General features: G+C 46.9%; 1 protein-coding gene across 4 annotated transcripts in view; it reads right to left on the bottom strand.

Moving 5' to 3' along the window:
* inpp5f (inositol polyphosphate-5-phosphatase F) overlaps nt 1–16,879 on the bottom strand; it is a 287,343-nt gene that overhangs the window by 25,750 nt on the left and 244,714 nt on the right. For 3 of the 4 annotated variants that reach the window (XM_085994542.1, XM_085994541.1, XM_085994540.1), the window contains 2 exons: nt 8,344–8,472; nt 1,110–1,227 (listed from right to left, as the gene is read on the bottom strand). In XM_085994542.1, coding sequence (XP_085850668.1) covers nt 1,110–1,227; nt 8,344–8,472 — 247 coding nt within the window. Of the gene's footprint in view, nt 1–1,109; nt 1,228–8,343; nt 8,473–9,405; nt 9,552–16,879 lie in introns of those variants that run through there. The other variant, XM_085994543.1, reaches the window with a different exon arrangement.

Here is a 16,879-nt window from a genome sequence, read left to right as displayed (position 1 = left end):
AACCTATTTAAACTGCTGCTTTGCATGTAAAAATCCTTAGCAGCTTGACAGAAACATTGGGGGCGTGTCCAGTGAAACTGAGACCTCAAGGGGCGTGTCTCACTTACACTGCACGCTCCTGGCTTCGCGCTGGCTGCACTCCTGGGCGGCGTGACGTCATACGCTGCCCGGGATTCTTCTTTTTCATTCACCAAGTCCAGGCGTCCCTGGAGCTGATCGTCAGTAGCGCGGGGTAAGTGTAAATACGGGGCTTGCACGCGCTGCAAGCCCCGTTCTGGAATTTCTGGGCCAATGTAAATACTCAACAAACAATACAAATAGTAAATTTCACATCTATATTAGCCCATCCCAGTTGCAGGCATTGTAGCGCACAAGTTAACAGGTGATGACAGGCTAACTTGTAACTCAAGGTATCGAAATCAGATACAGGTTTCTGGCCGGTTTTACAGGTGTCAGATTCTTGGGTACCCCCCCACCCACTAAAGGAAAGGAACAAAACTCATCGACTCCTCGTGGTGGCCAGTGCTGCAGGAACTTGGTAACAGATTACCAGCCTGGCAGTTAATCAGGGATTTGATAGCTACACGCTCGAGGAAAGAGAGAAAAAAGGGGGAGAATAAAATAATGGGCTACGGTAAGGTCATGACCCAGTACAAGATTTCTACCAATTAGAGGCGCATGGGTCTGAACACTGCAGCTCGCCCAACTTCCGCACATCAGAGGCTGCCGAGTAGGTAATGGATATTCTAGCACAACGGGATAGGTGGTAGGGTGAAGTTGCATGGCATGTTCATGCTCCAATGCACTGTGGCACAAATATTATTTCCTATCACTTTTAATGCAGTCTAGCATAGCTGGTTAACTAATGATTGAAAGGTACAAAATAGAAATGAAATGCATTTTACTTCTGTTAATATGACAGAGGTCTGTTAAATGGTCTATTTAAGGGATAGTTTTCCAGGAGCAAGTTTCTTTATTTTCAACAAGAAAAAAAGTGAAATAAAACCCACTGGAAATATTTGGGCGTAGAATGTTGTTGCATTTTTCATTATATATATGGTCATGGTTTCTTATGGCTCCTAAAGTTACATTACAAGGTTTTCTCTTACCTATGACAGCTTGTCTATACGCATCACGGAAGCGATTGAGGTAATAACGATTGGCAGAGTTATAGCCATCTTTCATCATTCCTGCAAGCTTTCGTTCTCCAGTTCTTGTAAAGTCACCCTAACATTAAAAAGGAACACGAGAATAATAGTCTCAGAGGAGTGGGTGCAAGAATTATTACATATGGTTTCGGTGATCAAAAGGTTTCAGATTTCAGATTTGTATTTATTGCTCTAGAAGATAGATAGTAAATGGCATAGTCATCACTTGGATCCGTTTTTCAGGTTGGTTGAATCGCATGAATGGCACTCCAAACTGATGCACTAGATTTGTTCCGTATCCGCTCAAATTCATTTTTAACTAATTGCCTCTTCTTCCACACAGCAAAATGAGGGGGTGGGGGGGGGGGGGGGGAAGGAGGATGATGATGATGCCAATGGGAGAGGGCAAAAATGTGTTCCGGAAGACTGTACTGATGATGACGACCAGCCTACCCCCATGTACGACTTGCGCCCATGTCCGCCTCAATCTCACACGCTCTTTTTTTTTTTTTCTTTCCTTTTTGATTGCAGATATTCATGGAGCATGTAGTATAGCTACATTGGAGTTTGCAACTGTCTCCTCCTCACCACCCCTGTAGCAGCGTCTCAGGTCAACTCGGTGCCTCCTCCTCATTGGAAGCATAGACTGCAACCCTTAGATAGTCCTGAATTCTAGCTTTCAGAGACTCATGTAAGAAGTCACACAACACCAGGTTATAGTCCAACAGTTTTATTTGAAATCACAAGCTTTCGGAGCGCTGCTCCTTCGTCAGGTGAAGTGGAGAGATGCCTATAGACACAGATTATATAGTCAGAGAATAATGCCAGATGATTACAGGTAATCTTTCTAACTGCCATTTATCACACCTCAGCAGAGAGATAATCACAGCAATCAAAGGTGTGAATGGTGTCCAAACAGGTCAGTCAGGAAAACATTACATCAAAGAACAATGAGGTGGGGTCACAAGGGGTCAAATGTTGCAGATGCTGGGGTCTATATGAAAAACAAAAAACAGACAAAAAACATTTTCTTTGCTGGAAATCACAGCAGGTCCGGTCGCATCTGTGTAGAGAGAACAAGCCAACAACGACTTGAGTCTGGATGACCCAACGTCAGGTGGGGTTACATGTAGCGTGACATGAACTCAAGATCCCGGTTGAGGCCGTCCTCATGAGTGCGGAACTTGGCTATCAGTTTCTGCTCTACGATTTTGCGTTGTCGTGTGTCTCGAAGGCCGCCTTGGAGAATGCTTACCTGAAGATCGGAGGCTGAATGTCCTTGACTGCTGAAGTGTTCCCCGATTGGGAGGGAACACTCCTGCCTGGCGATTGTTGCGCGGTGTCCGTTCATCCATTGTCGCAGTGTCTGCATGGTCTGCCATCGTGCCTCTCGCACACTCCTCAACCATCTCGTACACCAGCTCTACAGCAGACGTCGAAACCGAGATAGAGTCCATGTTCTCAGCCTGTGCTCAGGACACAGCAGACCAGCTACGAGACACTGCCAAACAGACGAGGCAACGGAACTACACTGCCTACATGCACACCAAGAACAGGAAGCTTGAGAAACTTGGCATCACCACCAGCAGCAACCAAGCCTCCCCCGGTACCACGGTTGAAACCACAGGGAAGTCAATCGTCAACTTGTCCGACCACACCCTTCAACCAGACGAAATTGAAGTTCTCAGCCGAGGGCTCAATTTCTGCCCCACCACCAAAATGGACCCCATCGGTCTCGTGGCAGACACAGAGGAATTCATCAGGAGAATGAGAATTCTTCCACAAATCCCAAGATGTCAGCAGCGAACCCAATGAGACAACCAATGATCTAGAACAGCAGACAGAGGGATCCGCAGTGCAGCAAGCGAAGAAGAAAGAGTCAAATTGGACCCCTCCGGAGGGTCGCTGCCCTAAGCTTGACATGTATGCTCAAGCTGTCAGGAGATGCATCAACGCCAGATTCATCAGCCGCACTCACAAGACAGTCCAGAATGTCACCCGAGCACAACGCAATGCCATCCACACTCTCAAGACCAACAGCAACATTGTCATCAAACAAACAGACAAAGGAGGAGCCATCGTCAGACAGAACAGAACGGACTATTGCAAAGAGGCATACCGACAACTGGACAACCAGGAACACTACAGTTACCCGCAGATCCGACCAAAGAACACACCCGCCAACTCAACAGACTGATCAAGACCTTCGATCCAGACCTTCAAAGCACCCTACGCGCTCTCATCCCACGTACTCCCAGTGTAGGAGGCTTCTACTGCCTGCCAAAGATACACAAAGCCAACACACCCGGACGTCCTATCGTATCAGGCAATGGAACCCTATGTGAGAACCTCTCTGGATACGTCGAGGGCATCCTGAAACCCATCGTACAGGGAACCCGCAGCTTCTGTCGTGACACTACAGACTTCTTACAGAAACTCGGCACCCACAGACCAGTTGAACCAGGAACACTCCTCGCCACGATGGACGTCTCGGCACTCTACACCAATATCCCCCACAATGACGGCATCGCTGCGACAGCCTCAGTACTCAACACCAACAACAGCCAATCTCCAGACGCCATCCTACAACTCATCCGCTTCATCCTTGACCACAATGTCTTCACCTCCGACAACCAGTTCTTTACCCAAACACACGGAACAGCCATGGCGACCAAATTCGCACCCCAATACCTTCATGCACAAATTCAAGCAAGACTTCTTCGCTGCACAGGACCTCCCAACCAACGCTATACACCAGATACATCGACGACATTTTCTTCCTATGGACCCACGGCGAAGAATCACTGAAAAGACGACACGATAACATGAACAAGTTCCATCCCACCATCAAACTCACCATGGACTACTCCTCAGAATCGGTTTCATTCTTGGACACACGAATCTCCATCAAAGACGGACACCTCAGCACTTAACTCTACCGCAAGCCCACGGACAACCTCAGGATGCTCCACTTTTCCAGCTTCCACCCTAACCACGTTAAAGAAGCCATCCCCTATGGACAAGCCCTGCGAATACACAGGATCTGCTCAGACGAGGAGGAATGCGATGGACACCTACAGACGCTGAAAGACGCCCTCGTAAGAATGGGATATGACGCTCAACTCATCGATCAACAGTTCCGACAGGCCACAGCAAAAAATCGCATAGACCTCCTCAAAAGACAAACGCGGGACACAACCAACAGAGTACCCATCGTCGTCCAGTACTTCCCCGGAGCGGAGAAACTACGCCATGTTCTTCGCAGCCTTCAACATGTCATCGATGACGACGAACACCTCGCTAAGGCCATCCCCACGCCTCCACTACTCGCCTTCAAACAGCCGCCTAACCTCAAACGGACCATCGTTCGCAGCAAATTACCCAGCTTTCAGGAGAACAGTGACCACGACACCACACAACCCTGCCACGGCAACCTCTGCAAGACATGCCAGATCATCGACACAGATACCATCATCACACGTGAGGACACCACCCACCAGGTACATGGTACATACTCGTGACTCGGCCAACGTTGTCTACCTCATACGTTGCAGGAAAGGATGCCCCGGAGCATGGTACATCGGCGAGACCATGCAGACACTGCGACAACGGATGAATGGACACCGCGCAACAATCGCCAGGCAGGAGTGTTCCCTCCCAGTCGGGGAACACTTCAGCAGTCAAGGACATTCAGCCTCCGATCTTCGGGTAAGCATTCTCCAAGGCGGCCTTCGGGACACACGACAGCGCAAAATCGTAGAGCAGAAACTGATAGCCAAGTTCCGCACTCATGAGGACGGCCTCAACCGGGATCTTGAGTTCATGTCACGCTACATGTAACCCCACCTGACGTAGGGTCATCCAGACTCGAGTCGTTGTTGGCTTGTTCTCTCTACACAGATGCGGCCGGACCTGCTGTGATTTCCAGCAAAGAAAATGTTATTTGTCTGTTCTTTGTTTTTCATACAGACCCCAGCATCTGCAACATTTTACCCCTTGTGACCCCACCTCATTGTTCTTTGATGTAGTGTTTTCCTGACCGACCTGTTTGGACACCATTCACACCTTTGATTGCTGTGATTATCTCTCTGCCGAGGTGTGATAAATGGCAGTTAGAAAGATTACCTGTAATCATCTGACATTATTCTCTGACTATATAAGCTGTGTCTATAGGCATCTCTCCACTTCACCCGACGAAGGAGCAGTGCTCAGAAAGCTTGTGATTTCAAATAAAACTGTTGGACTATAACCTGGTCTTGTGTGACTTCTTACATTTGTCCACCCTAGTCCAACACCGGCATCTCCACACCTCAGACTCAAGGCCAACTTGCAGGAGACACTCTGATCTGATGGGAATCATTAAATCTATCATCCCATCCATCAGTGGCTACCCTGAACCTGTGCCCAGCACGTTACAAAAGAGACGAAGCCCATAAATGGTCCTTCCCAGGACACAGTGGTCAAGACACAAGGGCAATCATAGTCCCAAGAGGATCTTGTACCAAGCTAACTACCTCCCTCTGGTTCTCGATTGCCAGCAAGGATAGGGATAAGGAAAGTACATCTCAGTACCCAAGGGAAATATTAGAAAGTTTTATCACTTACTGTAAAATAAATCTGATATTATATACTTGAAAAAGGAGAAATTAAGGTTTATAGGGAAAGGGACTAATTGGGTAGCTCTTTCAAAGAGCCAGCACAGACACGATGGGCCAAATGGTCTCCTTCTGGGTTGTACGATTCTATAATTGCTCTATGAATTGGTTCCGTTGTTCGATGAGCTCATGAGGTATTGAGAGGTCTGGTTGGGGAGACATGACAGATCTGTTAATGGGGGCCAGAAAGTCAGATGTTTATGTATGGAATGATTGGAAATGGCCAGACAGCTGGGTACCACTTTAATCAGAGGAGAATGTATTACTGAATAATCTTACGAATTTCCCTTACGACCATCGCAGAAGTGTCATCCGAGTACCGATCCTCACAAGGCTGATTTTGATGTTGCTCAACCTCCTCAGCAGCTGTTGCCATCTCTTCCTATGACTCCATGCCCAGTATTTTTGAACAGCCAAGACATGAAGGACTCGGCAAGAAACTGCGATACAAGGGGCCCTGCTCAGGAGCATACTGCAGTGCCCCTCCAGACTTATCAAAGCCATGAAACCTTGCCTGGCGATGCTCTACTGTCCTCAATAACCACACCAGTTGATGAATGGGCTTTACTGCAGTGATGCTCCACTGATGAGTTTGGCAGTTGAAGTGGGGCTATGTGCCATGGAAGCAAGGGCTACACTTTGATAGGGTAGATGCTGATAGGCTGTTTCCCCTGGCTGAGTGTCTAGAACCAGGGGTCATAGTCTTAGGATAAGGGGTCGGCCATTTAGAACTGAGATGAGAAATTTCTTCAAGGAGTTGGATATATTTCTTAAGGCTAAAGGGATCAAGGGATATAGGGAGAAAGCAGGGACCGGGTACTGAATTTGGATGATCAGCCATGATCTCATTGAATGGCTCGAGGGGCCGAATGGCCTAGTCCTGCTCCTATCTTCTATGTTTCACTCAGAGGCTGGTGAATCTTTGGCATTCTCGACCCCAGAAGGCTGGGGAGGCTCAGTCGTGGAGTATATTCAAGACTGAAATCGATAGATTTTTAGGCACTAAGGGAATCAAGGGATACGGGGATAGGACAGGAAAGGGGAGTTGAGGTAGAGGATCAGCCATGATCTTATTGAATGGAGCCGACTCCAGGGGCCGTATGACCTACTCCTGCTCCCATTTCTAGTTTTCTTGTGTCTCCCAAAAGCAGTCATAACACTTCACTGTCTTCCCTGCATACAGCTGGGAGGCTGGAGCTCCACATGCTGAAAGGGTTGCCGCAACTCCTTGAAAATCGGGCATCAATATGCAGGATTCACTGTAGCTGCTCCTCAATGATTTGAACATGAAGGGAGCAGAATCTTCTTCCTCTCAGGAAATTCAATGAGCACCGCGCAACGTGGGTGCCATCTACTGCTGCCTGAATTCTGGAGTTACTAACATAATAGAACTGAACAGGCCCATCAAACTGATACCTAGGTGTCAGTCATCATAAATTGGATAAATCTCTTAGCTCTCTTAAAGATGGGATCGATGACCTACCATATGCAGGCCTGAACTGCACCCCAGGTGATGTTGTAGAAGTCTCTGGTTGCAACTTGGAAGTGGCAGAAAAGTCGAGCCGTGGGGATTTTGAAAGCCACTGGCAGGACTGGGCTGCAGATCACCGTGCAGAAATCACCATATCGTTCAGCAAGGGTTTCCTGAGGGAATCAAAGTCAGCAAAGGCACAGCTCCTCATCCTTTGCTCTGATCGGTTATCCTCCTCCATCAAGATTCCGAACCGGGGATTTCTTATAGGGAAGTTTTGGTGTGTGGTGGGGGTTGAAAGTGAACCGGTGCTGAGGGTCGCTCACTCTGGTACTGCGAAGTGCTGCTCAGTAGCTCGAAAACAACAAAAGTTGTCTGGGATGTAGACATCTCTAAATGGATCACTCCCATTGGGCGGATCTGTACGTGACATGGCTGTGCTTCTTTTACCGGTTCACAAGTTGCACCCAGCGCAGCGAGATTGAAGTTACTGCAATTCTGACACCTTACAACTTGCACTTTATTCGCATATGCATGCTGGTGAAGGGGTGGAGAGGAAAGTGCTCTTTCCATCCAAACTGGAAATTACAGCGGAATCAAAATGGGACGTAAACCCATTTATGTACCTGCATGATGCCCCTTTCTCACCAGAATCAGCACAGATTTTCAGGGCCGCTGTTCATTCTGCACTTTAGCAGTGAAGCAACTCAACAACTGTGAGGAACTGAAGTTCTTGATTAATTGTAGTGTTAGTTACTAACTTCAGTTGGTAATAAACTTGCGCCGGCTTCAGAGCCTAAACCCATCTATTGCTCAGCCATCTTGAACCAAGTACATGCAGCTGTCAATCATAAACACTTCCACGTCAGAGGGGACAATCAGGAAACTTCGGTACTCGAACATGGATACAAAATTAAACTAATATCAATATAATTCTCCGCTACTCAATTTCAGAACAATGTAGTACTCCGAATAAATCATTGTATAAAAACAAAATTTCGTGAGGAGACTTCTTCCTGATACAGAGAGAGAAAAACCCCTCTAATCACTTAAATGGAGTGAATGTTACCTTTAAAGCTGCCGTCCCAGCATACTGCCTGCTGATTGTGTCTCCGTTGTTGGCCCACATGATCTGGTAAATCCGATAGCATTTTTGAGGCAGTGGCTGTTCGGGTGGCATGACTCCCAATTTTTTCAGCTGAAAGATGGGGCAGTCGAGAGAAAACATCAGAAACATGAATTTTTAGATTTACATTTTTGCAGGACTACTATATTTGCATCACATGTCTGTAAAACAATCAATGCTGCACAATTCCGTGTATCTAAACTCCACTGCAGTACAGCCTGGGATCTGCTGTCAAGAATCAAGTATAAAGCCATGTCAGGTAGGTGGCAGGGCAATAACACAGCAATTCCCTTTTTGCTATTAAACACACATACAATCTCAAGCGATATTTTGGATGCTTTTCAAGTAAAAAGTGGAAGGGAATAAAATGCACTTATACAGCACCTGATATCCTCAAGATGCCCCAAAGCACTTCACATCCAATTGATTACTTTTTAAGTGCAGTTACTTATGCAAGCAAATATAAGAGCCAATATGTGCACAGCAAGCTCCCATAGACTGTTTTTAGCCATGCTTTTCCAGTGAGGGGCGTTACACAGAACATTGGTAGAACATCCAGCTCTTCTTCAAACAGCTCTGCGAGATCTTTAAAATTACCTGACCAGGTAGATGGGCTTGATTTAATGGCTATGTGAAAGACAGTATTCTCCGACAGTACAACCCTTCAAGTACAGCACGGAAGTGCCAGCTTAAATCACGTGCTTAAGTCTTGGAGCTCCTCTTGAGCCCACAACCTTCTGACTCAGGTGAAGGTACCATCAACTAAGCCAAGCTGACACACGACTGGGAATGGGCCTCTTTCCTACTCCAGTGCATCATGCAGTTCCAGGTCAAAGTAAAGCCCCTTCTACTCTCCGACAGAGGGCCTCACTTGCATTAAAGTGAATTTTTCCATTTCTCTATATTCTCCATTCAAACAGTCAATTCAGTCATCATTCTAAGTGAGTCTATATTTAATGGCAATCTAGGCTTTATTTTGGTCAATTTAGTGCAGTGGGCCCATACCCACTCTGAATGGAATTGAAAGCAGCCAAGCTTCCATCTCAGGCCCCTTAGGGCCAGCAGAGCGAGGAGAATCTCAGCCCATCCGTCTGAAATGAACCGGAATCCTTATCTCATGAGGGGAAGGACAATGTGCCATCCATGTGACGAGAATTCTTCATTAGGAAAACTGAATTTATTCAGTGTAGGTGGTGGAGGGAAAGAGGAAAAAAATTGTTAAAGTAAAAACTATACAATTTTACAAAAGTAAAAAGCAGTTAAATTCTATTCAACAAATGTGCAATTTATTTTTTGACAGCTAAATTAAATTTGCACATTGTGCTATAAAACCAATAGTTTAGTGCTGATGATAGTCTTTAACTTAATTAAATGTGAATAAAACCTGCAATTAAAAGGTTATTTACTTTGTCAATAATTACCCTCTGCCAATTTCTTTAGTAATAACCCTCATTTGTAATTAAGACTCAAGACTCCCTGCCTCTCACAGCCGAGATGCGACATCTTCTAGGATTTCCTTTTTTCACCTGATCCTCCCCACTTCTCTTCCTCCCTGCACACCTCCCCCACCCCACAGTTTTACCTCATATCTGCAGGACCAACATTTCTTGCACCTCTTCCTACATTTTATCAGTAATGACAGCATTCAACTGTGAATGTACTATCCCATTCTATAATAGGAGACTGTGCTGATCAGTTGTCAGACAGGACACACACCTAATTTATGATGCTAGCTACACGGGCAAATGATTTGTTCCTGTAGTGTATGTACCTTTAAGGGGAGAACTACTTTTTACAGCTCCTGTATACTGTAGTACCGGCAGTGACCACACCTGTATATAAACCCTGAGTAGAGATCTGTACGTTTAGTTTTAGAGTAACCCTCATCCAGTAAATACCAGTTGATTGTTCCCTGCAGTTTCGTGTCTAGTTATTGAAGGACACACAACATCAAAATACACGGATCTAACATTGGCGACGAGGCAGATTCAAACCTACCTGCAACTCTGCATTACCTCCCAGGGATTCGCTCCTGGAGAACAGTGGAAGAAAGTTGAGGCCAGAAGCATGGGCGTCGACCACGAGCAACCGCCCAGTCATCCAGCGGAGATTTGAGCATCGCAGGGGAGGCTGTTGGGAGCTGGGCTTGGTTCTCCAGTCACGGTGGTCCAGTGAAACGGGCTGGCAACAGGTACGGCGCAGACCCTTCCCGGACAGCGGCGGCTAGAGCCAACCGACGGCACAGAAAAGGCCGAGCAGCGTCAACGGGAGAGAGAGTAGAGCACACAGGGCGCAGCCGGTGTTCAGGACCGAGCGGCGTCGATGGGAGAAGAGAGAGGGTAGAGCGCACAGGGCGCAGCCGGTGTTCAGGACCGAACGGCGTCGACGGGAGGAGAGAGAGAGGCGCGAAGGAAAATGCGCAGAGCGCAGCTGGTGTTCAAGGGACGAGCAGCGTCAGCGGGGAAGAAAAGGGAAACGCGCAGAGCGCAGCCGGTGTTCAAGGGCCGAGCAGCCGCAGCGGAGAAGGGAGAGCGTGGGAAACGCCATTTTGAGCTGCAGCGGAGAAGGGAGAGCGCGGGAAAACGCCATTTTGAGCCAGTCTAACCACACCGAGGGATGCCGAAGAGTGGCAGTATCACAGCGTTCGACAATGAAGTCGAAGATTGGACGACATATGTCGAACGCATAGAAGTGTACTGCAAGGCGAATGAAGTGCCAGATGAGAGGAAAGCGCTGGTATTGTTGAATTCCATGGGTGCAAAAACGTATGGCTTACTGCGAAACCTAGTAGCCCCAGAGAAGCCAGTGGAAAAGGATTTTGGAAACATAGTGTCAATCCTACAGAACCACTTAAACCCCACACCGCTGCTGATAGCAGAAAGATTTAAGTTTCACAAAAGGAACCAGCATAAAGATGAAAGTAATGCTGAGTATTTAATGGAACTGCGCAAGCTATCGAAACACTGCCAGTTTGGAACGGGACTAGCAGATACTTTAAGGGACAAGTTTGTGTGTGGGCTTCAAAGTGAAGGAACCCAGAAACGGCTTCTATCAGAAAAGGATCTTACGCTGGACAAGGCTTTCAGCATGGCAGTATCACACGAAGCAGCCACAGGGGGCGCTGCAGAGATACAACGGAGACCGCAAGAATATGGCACAAATGAAATGTCATGCGGAACAGTGAAGTGCTATCGCTGCGGCAGAACAACACACGACCATAATGATTGCTGGTTTAAGGACAAAGTGTGTAGACAGTGTGGAAAAGTAGGGCACATAGCAAGAATCTGCAGGTCGGGAAAGAAAACCAGCAGCAAGAAATCTCCACAGGAGAAGTACAAGAAGGTACATAAGGTGACGGAGAGTAGTTCAGATGAACAGAAAAGTGATACAGACTCCGGAAGCAAGGAGCTGGATTGTCTGAAACTACATAATGTGATCCAAATGGAAGATCACCAAACTATCTGGGTCACGCTCAAGATAGCTGGAGTCCAAGTGAAAATGGAATTGGACACAGGATCAGCCCTAACAGTCATAAACCGAAGGGACTACAAGCAGCTATTCTCACATATACCCTTGAGAGATACAGAGATTGTCTTGAAGACGTACATGGGGCAAAAAGTCTACACCAAAGGAAAAATAAGGGTGAACGTTGTATATAACGGGAAGGAAACACCAAAAATGGACCTATATGTATTGCCAGATGGAGGACCACCACTACTAGGACGTGAATGGATCCGGAAGATACAGCTAGATTGGCATTCCATACATGCACGGACTGTAGATGCCAAAAAGGATTGACTGTAGATGCCAAAAAGGATGACGACGCCACACCTGGAAGACTGTCAAAAATGCTAACTGACGCACAAGAAGTGTTCCAGGAGGGACTTAGAACACTAAAAGGCATAACAGCGACGATCAAAATAGAGGAAAATGCAAGCCCAAAGTTGTTGTTTTTTTTTTTTTTTTTTTTTTTAAGGCCAGACACCACCCTTATGCGATCCGCCCAGCCGTTGAAGCAGAGTTGGAAGGTTTGGAACGTTCAGGAGTACTGTCCAAAGTGGACTGGAGCGAGTGGGCCACACCCATCGTTCCTGTAATGAAGAGGTCGTTGAGTAATACGCCTGGGGAACCAAAGAAAGTTCGCATCTGTGGGGGCTTTAAGGTGACAGTGAACCCAGTCCTTCACACGGTACAATATCCGCTTCCGCGGATTGAAGATATTTTTGCCTCGCTATCTGGAGGGAAACGCTTCACTAAGATTGATCTGGCCCAGGCGTACCTGCAAATGGAGGTAGAAGCAGCCTCGAAACAGTACCTCACGATCAACACTCAAAGGTCTCTACCAATACAACCGGCTGGTGTTCGGGGTAGCATCAGCTCCGGCTATTTGGCAAAGGGCAATGGATCAAGCCCTGCAAGGGATTCCAGGGACCCAGTGTTATTTGGACGACATCCTGGTCACGGGCGAAAATGACAGTGCGCACCTTGCCAACCTGGAGCAGGTGCTCACTAGATTGAAGGAATATGGGCTCCGAGCAAATCGCCACAAATGCGAGTTTTTCCAGAAGCAGATATCGTATTGTGGCCACGTTATGGATGAAGAGGGGTTACATAAGTCCCCTGAAAAGATTGAGGCAGTAGTCAAGGCTCCAGCACCAGAAAATGTGCCACAACTGAGGTCGTTCCTCGGGCTGGTGAACTACTACCATAAGTTCTTGCCGAATTTGTCTACAGTACTACACCCACTGAACACCCTACTGCAAACGGGGGTACCATGGAAGTGGAATGACAAATGTAAACGAGCTTTCCAGAAGTGCAAAGAATTGATCACATCAAAAGAGGTGTTGGCTCATTTCAACCCAGCACTACCAATTCGGTTGGCGTGTGATGCCAGTCCTTCACACGGTAGCCTTTGCGTCTCGGTCACTAACCTCAGCCGAGCGTAACTACGCCCAGATTGACAGGGAGGCCCTCAGCCTAGTGTGGGGAGTGAAAAAGTTCAACCACTATCTGCACGGACAGAAGTTCACCTTGCTGACTGACCACCAACCACTTGTCTCCATCTTTAATCCAAAGAAGGGCGTGCCGGTGATGACTGCGCAACAGCTACAAAGATGGTCCCTTTTTCTAGGGGCGAACCAATATGAAATCGAGTATAAGGGCACGAAACAGCATGGAAACGCTGATGGGCTATCACGCCTGCCACTGCCTACTGCGGAGGAAGCACCAGCAGTGGATCCTGTCGAAATATTTTATTCGACTATAATCGAACGCTTGCCAGTAACTAACGCTGATAGAGAAGGAGACCCGAAATGACCCGACACTGTCTCGGGTATATGACTTGACGGTGAAGGGATGGCCAACACATGGCGACTCACTGTTGCCAGCATTCTCATCCAGAAGAGAACAGCTGTCAGTATGCCAGGGGACCTTGATGTGTGGATCCCGAGTGGTAATTCCACCCAAGTTAAGGGAGAGAGTGCTAAATGAGCTTCACGAAGGTCATCTGGGAGGGGTGAAAATGAAAAGCCTTGCTAGGGCTTTTGTGTGGTGGCCGGGGATCGATCAGCAAATTGAGGACTTGACAAAGAGCTGTTCAGGATGCCAGAAGGTCCAAAATGCACCACCACATGCCCCTCTACACCCATGGGAGTGGCCCTCATCTCCATGGCAACGGGTGCACATTGATTTTGCTGGTCCATTCATGGACTCAATGTTTCTAATAGCCGTGGATGTGCACTCTAAATGGCCTGAGGTGATCAAAATGTCATCCACCACCACAGAGAAAACTATTGCAGTCCTACGGACCATATTTGCCAGGAACGGCTTGCCAGAGCAGATTTGCTCCGATAACGGACCACAGTTTGTGTCCGAAGAGTTTCGAAGATTCATGAAAAGGAATGGGGTAAGGCATTACACATCCGCCCCGTATCATCCAGCCACAAATGGATTGGCTGAGAGGTTCGTACAAACCTTTAAGAAAGCAGTAAGGGCCATGTGCGATGATGACATTCCACTGCAGCATAAGGTGGACAATTTCCTGTTAGCCTACCGAAATGCGACACATGCAGTCACCAACCAGACCCCGGCCATGATGTTCTTTAACCGAAGGTTGAGATCTCGTCTGGATTTGCTCAGACCAAATGTACGAAGAGATGTCGAGAATAAGCAATTCCAGCACATCAATGAGAAGCCGACAAGGAGCTTCAATGTAGGGCAACCAGTCTTGGCCCGCGACTACCGAACAGAGAAATGGCAACCAGGAACGATATGCACACGGCAGGGGCCACTAATGTACACAGTGGAAGTTGGGGAGAACATTGTGAGACGCCATGTCGACCAGATCCTAGAGTCACAGGAACGAGTCAACCCCATGTCTCGCGCACCTGGTGATGAACCCGACATACAGGTAGCATCTACCCAGAAACAGTAGCATCGGAAGCTGATGAACCAACTGACGACAGGGGGCCTCCGCACCAAGAACCAGACATTCAGGAAAGGCGCTATCTAGAAAGGATCAGGAAGCCGCCCCAAAGACTGAATTTATAAATGGACTATTTTCAGTTAATGTGCATGTTAAAAGTGTTAATTGTTAAATGAATGTTATGGTACTGTCAATCTAAAAAGGGGAGGAATTGTAGTGTATGTACCTTTAAGGGGAGAACTACTTTTTACAGCTCCTGTATACTGTAGTACCGGCAGTGACCACACCTGTATATAAACCCTGAGTAGGGATCTGTACGTTTAGTTTTAGAGTAACCCTCATCCAGTAAATACCTGTTGATTGTTCCCTGCAGTCTCTTGTCTAGTTATTGAAGGACACACAACATCAAAATACACAGATCTAACAGTTCCCTCCAGAATTAGTTTTTCAGCTTACAATAACTTTCCCGGCCAATCTATGGAACATAATCAGCAAGACTTAATACAAAGCGTGCTCCGAGATGAATGACGCATTCCTGGAGAAAAATGGTCAATATCGATGTCACAACTGTAATATTAACTGTGCAAATTTAGTGCCCCTCCAAGGACTTGTGCATTTCACACCTAACTTTTTAAATCACTTAAACCAATGGATACATTGTTATAAAGTTTGAAATCTCAAATCTACATCTTAAATTGAATTAGTAAAAATTAAGAGCAAAACACAAGATGGAAAGTGGTATTGTAGGCCCAACCCATACTACTTTAACCGGAGTGGATTCACTGAGCGAGGCTCTGGGTTGACCAGTTAAGAATGTAGCTGGGATTGAACCACAGGTCTAAAGGACATATGTTGGACAGTAACACTGAAGGGTACATTCAAGATTCTATTAACCTTCTAATTCAATACTGGATTTAACTTACATCTGCTTTATATGGTTTGCAGAACAACCCCCACCCACTGTATCCAATCATTGCTTTCGGCAAAGCCCCAATATCATTCAGTGATTAGCTGACAAGAAGTGTGCTTTGGGAGGTTTTGCTCCATCTTGGAGAAGACCTCTATTGCACAATATGCTCTCAGTTCTTAAAACTTTCTGGAGTGAAGGCGCTAAAAAAAAACGACTGAGGCATCAATACAATGAATGCAACAGCATCTTCAGAACTTGTAACTTTTTTTTCTTTAAAGAAGTATGGGTTGGGCCTACAATACCACTTTCCATCTTGTGTTTTGCTTCAGTTCTGAAACAGTCACGCAAGGCACCTGAAACCAAAAGCAACTTCGTCCAGAAGCTCATGACCCAAGCCACTATACTGGTGCTGTAATGCAGTTCTGAGAGGTTGGTGATACCTGCTATCACCAGTCAGTATTTCCATACAAGTTACAAGTTTTATTCATGCTCCTACCAATCTACCCTGATTCTCTTCACAATCTGAACACACCACTGCGTGTGTTTTTCTGTTACTATGTTAGAGAACTGTAGTAAGGTTAATGAATTTTCAATTGAACCAGAAAAGCTACACTGAAACCACAGTCCTGCAGCAGTCAGAAGAAACCTCACACTTCTTTGCTGTTCTTTTTTGAAAATCCATTTTCACTCGTATGGGCTTCTTTCAATCCACTTGTAAGATACAGGATCCAACCACGAGATGGATTTGTGGCAGAAAGCGGTAATGGTGGAAAGACGGGAGGGATCCGACCAGTCAACGTTAGCGCGGGGGGCGGGGGAGGGGGACTTGGATTTAGCAAGAACGAGCAAGGCTGGTAAGGAGCGTTCAAAATGAAGGCAGCTGGCATGCTGCCCTTCCACCACACTGACAGCAGATGTCCATCGCACAGCTGATGAGGAAACAGTCCTGGCCAACAGCTACCTGGAGGCCGGATACAAGAACTCGTATAACCAGGGTGACCTGGCCAACAGCTACCTGGAGGTCGGATACAAGAACTCGTATAACCAGGGTGACCTGGCCAACAGCTACCTGGAGGTCGGATACAAGAACTCGTATAACCAGGGTTTGGTACCTACCATGATTGGGTTGCAGTCAGAGTCCAAGA

Source organism: Somniosus microcephalus, chromosome 8 (genome assembly GCF_052327205.1).
Source record: "Somniosus microcephalus isolate GS21.2 chromosome 8, FLI_Smic_1.0, whole genome shotgun sequence".
NCBI classification, from domain to species: domain Eukaryota; kingdom Metazoa; phylum Chordata; class Chondrichthyes; order Squaliformes; family Somniosidae; genus Somniosus; species Somniosus microcephalus.
Note: the sequence above shows the minus strand (reverse complement) of the source record. Positions and strands in the feature narration are given on the sequence as shown.